We start from the raw sequence: 5497 nt of genomic DNA, 5'->3' as shown, positions 1-5497 counted from the left end.
TGATAGCTTCAGTCTGCAGGCCAAAAGAGTTCTACACTTTATATACATCTTGTAAAAAGTATTTGGATGTTTGGATGTTTTTAACATATTGTGGTAGGAAAAAACTCGTCCAAGACCCAAAATGTTCAGTGACACCTTTTTTTTTTTACCCTACAATGCCCACTCTTGCAATACAATATATACTTTCAGCAACTAAAGCAACATTGAACTTTAAGCTCTATCTACTTCAGTTACATTTACCTGAAACCTTGATCTTTCCTTTACCTTAACCTAAGCGCCTACCTGTTTGTTGCCTAAACATAACAGAGAGAGACAGAGTCTGGATTCAAGTCCTAGATTCTGTACACCCATCAACCCTCCTGACCTCCTCCCTTTGACGAGAGTGCTGTGTAATCCAGGCAGCAATTATGTTTCCCTCTCCAAACATAATTGGCAAAACGGATTAGTAGTAGATAAACATAATTCCTAAGAGACAGGGTTGTGTAGCCACTGATTGTAGTGTCAATTTTAACACATGTATTGCACTGGCATTTCATCTACATACTGAGTTACAAACTAGGCAACACAGATAAAAATTACATGTTTTTTCGCATGTATGCGTGAAAGTTCACACTTGATCTTGGTGTGACAAAATAATCTCAAAAGAAAAATCCAGCATCAAATGATGGGCATCCTTGAGTTTAGATAGGGCGCATGATCACAACGTTGGTCACCTAAATTCTATTCAGTAATAAGGACTATCATTATTATTATTATATCATTACTATTAGATGTGGTTTAAAACTCATAACATTTGAGGTGAGATTCTCAAAAGATGTTTGATGTTTTTACAGCCATGAATTAGTGAATGTGTGGACTTCTTGGTTTATGTTCTGCATATCTTTGATGGATCTTTCATGAAAATCCCTATTAAATATATATTACGCATTGACAGGTAAAGTACTTGGGATTCTAGGAGTAGAAGTGGTTGGGTTATAGAGCAAAATTAGATTAGAAAGTGCAGTAACAATGATTTATCCATAAAATCCATAAACATATCCATAAACAAGGGGAGCACGTAGCTTTTAGTCGTCTACCAGATCGGGTTCAAAGAGCCTTTTGATTATCAGTATTCAGTGCTTACTTATGCTCAAAATACCACTTCCGTAACTTTCTCGGCAGGTTTTCTAAGGCACAAAGTAAGAATAAATTGACTTAACTACAAGTTGAGCTGCTTGGATTTATATATATATATATATATATATAAATATTCTACTTCATATTTCATGTTTCCCTTTTTGAAACACAAGCTACAGTTTCAACAAGATAAGGCCCAAAGTAGCAAAACAACCTGCATAACAAAACTTTATTAAACTGAAATGTAAAAAGCTAATTCTCCACATTTTATTTGAGCAAAAGACATTGTAATCTTTTGCCAAACGTGCACCTCTGTCAGGTTATTTCTCTAAGTAAAGAACTTACGCATCTCTGCCATCATTGTCTGCGGGTGATGAGATTATTCCCCTAACAAGGCAGCACATCCAGGCTGATCTGTTACGCATCAGGTTGCCCGATGACTCCAGTGTTGTCGTTTAAGCCCCTGGGTTATTATTAGCTGCCTCACTATTCCTTTTTAAGGCACAATTTTCAGGAATAGGGCCATTTACAGAGCAGAGTAGGATCAAGGGTTACCATGGGGTTACTTTTTTCCAGTTTGGTAAACCCTACTGCTGGTGTGTGGAGTCATCTCCGCACCTAATTAGAGGATATATCAGACATGTGACCAAAAACAGAATCTCCTTGCCGGGTGAGCTGTGGAAACTCTTTTTTTTTCATGCCCATCCCCAACGCCTGCACTCAGTCAGTCAATCAGAAAAATAGAAACCTTAGTCTCAGAGTTCTGACTATGTGGAGGAGTCAGAATATTCAGGACAGTCACAGATTTCGAGTGGCAGTGACAACAATAATCTACTGAAATGTCGGTCAAGAAGTAATGAATGAAATTTAACTTCCATTTATGGAACTCTAAATGAAAACTAGGTCATTTTACTCTTCATGTCAGAAACCATTTATTTATCTTTCCTCATTATTTATCATACTGTACTCACCACCTTAACTTACTAAGACTTTCAGTTAGCACATACAGTATTTCAAACAACTTTAAATTGCACAATCATCATCAACAGCATTCTGCCTGCCCTACGTACACGTACTTTTTTTTCCCACTCACACTTACTTTTCGCCTCTTTCCTCTTTTCATTCTCCACAACATTTCATCAAAACATCATCTTACCCCCAATAAAAAAAGAGACATGGTTGAAAACATTGTTTCAGTTTGGGTTCTGAGTATGAAATAGATTCTCTGTGCTGAAAAGAAAACTGTTTTGATCGTCTCATACACTGTGAAATAACTTCAGTTCAGCCAAACAGGAAAAAAAGAAAAAAGAAATGTGAGGTTTTAAAAAAAGAAGTGTTGACATATTGTTTTGATAACGTTCTTCCTTTCAGCTAAATGTACCACAAAGTTCTGGATTTACGCTTTAGACTCAGGTAGGCGTCAGAGTGCAGGAATCTAGGGCAAGAGTCTCTTTCCATCAGCAGGTAAACGTGTTTCTGAGCCTCGTCGAAGCAGGAGAGGCTTGGCTCTTCCAAGGACTTCTTGATCTTCTCTCTGATGTGGTGGTCAACATTGACCTAGAGGCAACAAGTACAAAACTCAATATACATCATGTAGCATAAAGTGGAATTTATTAAGTATTTCACATGTATTTTTTGATCATTTCCTCTGTATCTGTATTAAAGGTCTTGTATTGTATAAAGTGAGATGTCCATATGTTGTTTGATTATAGATCAGGTCCAGGTTCTATATTAATACTGTGACAGCATCAGTCCACAGAGAAATGCACACAGCCAGAAACGAACCGTCAGAACTTCTGTAACTTTGTGATGTCACAACAAACCACCCTCAGGCATGCCCAAAGCCGAGCCCACCATCAAACCTTGCAGGATTTGGTTTCTCTGAGTGTTTAACTGAAATCTGCTGTATTTTTACCTATATTTAGCCTCCTCTCTTCTGATTGGCTCACCGACCTGTTGTTACTAGAGCTCCAGAGAGAAGCCTGAGAGAGGAGACGTTAAACTACACTGAGATGGTTTTTGCTTCTTAAAACTACAAATATATCTTCTTATTGATCAAAACACCGAAAAGTGTAAAATATGGGACCTTTAAATCCAAAACAACCAAAAAACATGACCCTCAAAGCATATGAGTTAGGGGCTTTAAGGAAATACATTATAGCATCTGATAACAAGGCTTATGTCAAGCTATTCCATCTCTTAAACTCCAAACCTCACCTAACAATACATGCATAAAAAACTGTGAAAACAGAGTATGCAGGAAAGTATAGAAGTGGTAACATTTTCCTTTCTAGCAGAATGAGACATTATCAAACTGGTCTGTTAAAAAACTATCCTTGTTGGGAATGCTAAGTCTTAAGATCCTTGAATTTAACCTAAACTAAATCTAGATTGAGAATAGAAAACCTTTCTTTCATGAGCTACACAAAAACAAAAAAAACAAAAAACAAACTGAGTATAAGAATGTACTATGTGTTTGACCTAACTTGATAAATTCGAAGGCTTTACATTAGATTCTCTACTGCAGAGGTTCTCAAAGTGCGGTCTTGGGACCCCCCAGGGGTCTTTGAAGAGGTTCCTGGAGGTCCCTTGCAAAAAAGGGGAATGATTTATTTTCACTATAATTCCATCCATAAGTAACATAAAGAAAGAATTTATGGCTATTTTGGTCATGGTTTCAAACATTTTCTCATCAGATGGGGTACCCTGAATCAAAATTTTATCAGATGGGGGTCTATATTGTAATTATTTTGCGAGTTTAGGGGTCCTTGATGAGAAAAAGTTTGAGAACTGCTCCTCTACTGGATTAAGTTGAATAAAATATTGTTGAACCCAACCCTATGCTCAGATGCCTCCTCACCTTGGTGCACCAACACTGAAGAATATACAGCGTGAAGCACTGTGGGAAGTGGAAGTTGTGGTAGTTATTTGTCATCCATATTGCTTCATATACTTTTACTCATTCTTCCTGCAAATATGAGGTGAAATTTCTTGTACTGATGCAGCAATACTGTTCTTTGATGTAGTTGATATTTAGGACAGATGTATAACTTTCTGCCATGAACCGTCAGCCCCTTGTGTGACTGACAGACTGACCTCTCTGCAGGCTGTTGGCTGGATGAACTCTCCGTAGATCTCCTCAGCTTTCCAGCGAAGGGTGTCCGATGAGGTGGTTGACTTAAAGTCTTCACATGCAAGCCAGAACTCGATGTTTTCTTCACTGAACTCAGACTGCAGGAAAGTGTGGAATGCTGCTAAATACTCTGAGGGTAAAAAAAAGTATTTTAATTATTCATTCTCTAAATCTCATCAGGAGAGTCATTAGGGTACATTGTTTGTACACTCATCAGATTTAAAATATGATCTTCAACTGATTTTATTATCAGAAAATAAACAACCGATTTTTTTTCTTACTTTTATCCTGTAACACGTTTTCCAGAGTTGGGTGGAGTTTGTAGCCAGTCTGCCAACTGTAACAAAGAAAGAATATTAATTTTCACCCAAATGATATATAAATAGATTGAGCTATCTATAACAGTGCAACATAAACTACCTGAATTTTGAAGGAGACGGCTCATCATTTATTTTTTGCACCATGAGGCCCTGGATATCCTTACGCCTCTTTCGATTAAGAACAATATCAATCCTGCAAAACAAATGAAGTTAACGTGAGTGCTGGTTAACGTAAAGTTTTAGATTTTAACTGTGTAAAAAGCAAATGTAAACCTGTCCACCTCTTCCAAACCATTTCATCATTAGACTGTCTTGCTTACCTTCTGGGCCGCTTCACATTTTGCATCAGATCCCTAATTTCATAAAACCGCATCCTTGAAAACAAAAGTTTGGGCATCTTAACATCTCTGTAATTGTTCTCTGACCAGTTACAGCCTCTGTGTCTGTAAAAAGTATCGTTGCCTCCTGTGCTCACCTCTAACCAGGCAGGAAAGGTCTAACAGCGATGACGCTGGGGGCCTGCTGGTACAGGTAACTAAATACCTTTTGGATAAGCATACATGGAGCTCATGTTTAGACTCACTCAGTGTTGCCACTGACTCACTGCTGTAAAATTCCACTTGGTAGAGATTTATTTGACTCTGATTCCTGGAAAATGCTCATTTGTCTCGACAACTGTGTTATGCATGTTAAGCATATGGACATACATTTTAATGTGTGCATAGAGTTTCTCAGGGTGCCGAACAGAAGGTGAAACTCTGGATGATTCATGGATCCAATGCTGGGTCATATGATGATACAAGCTACACCAAAAGAAGACAGACATTAGTCAGTTGTCAGTACCTATTTATGCTATTGCACCATTTCTAGTCATATATCTGTGGGTGTGTCAACTTAGGATCGTTAGTTTTTCATCAATTTGAAGGAG

General features: G+C 37.8%; 1 protein-coding gene across 1 annotated transcript; it reads right to left on the bottom strand.

Moving 5' to 3' along the window:
- Nucleotides 1-2023: 2023 nt before the first annotated feature.
- LOC111671634 (regulator of G protein signaling 21) lies at nt 2024-5057 on the bottom strand. Its single transcript, XM_023428766.2, has 5 exons — nt 4890-5057; nt 4670-4762; nt 4531-4586; nt 4213-4379; nt 2024-2673 (listed from the first exon to the last, which is right to left on the bottom strand). The coding sequence occupies exons 1-5, from the start codon at nt 4964-4966 to the stop codon at nt 2488-2490; spliced, it is 579 nt and encodes a 192-aa protein (XP_023284534.1). The 5' UTR covers nt 4967-5057; the 3' UTR covers nt 2024-2487.
- Between the last annotated feature and the right edge of the window lie 440 nt (nt 5058-5497).

This window comes from Seriola lalandi, unplaced genomic scaffold, assembly GCF_002814215.2.
Source record: "Seriola lalandi dorsalis isolate HSWRI2012SDOR001 ecotype SW California unplaced genomic scaffold, Sedor1 jcf7180002054885, whole genome shotgun sequence".
Classification (NCBI taxonomy): domain Eukaryota; kingdom Metazoa; phylum Chordata; class Actinopteri; order Carangiformes; family Carangidae; genus Seriola; species Seriola lalandi.
Note: the sequence above shows the minus strand (reverse complement) of the source record. Positions and strands in the feature narration are given on the sequence as shown.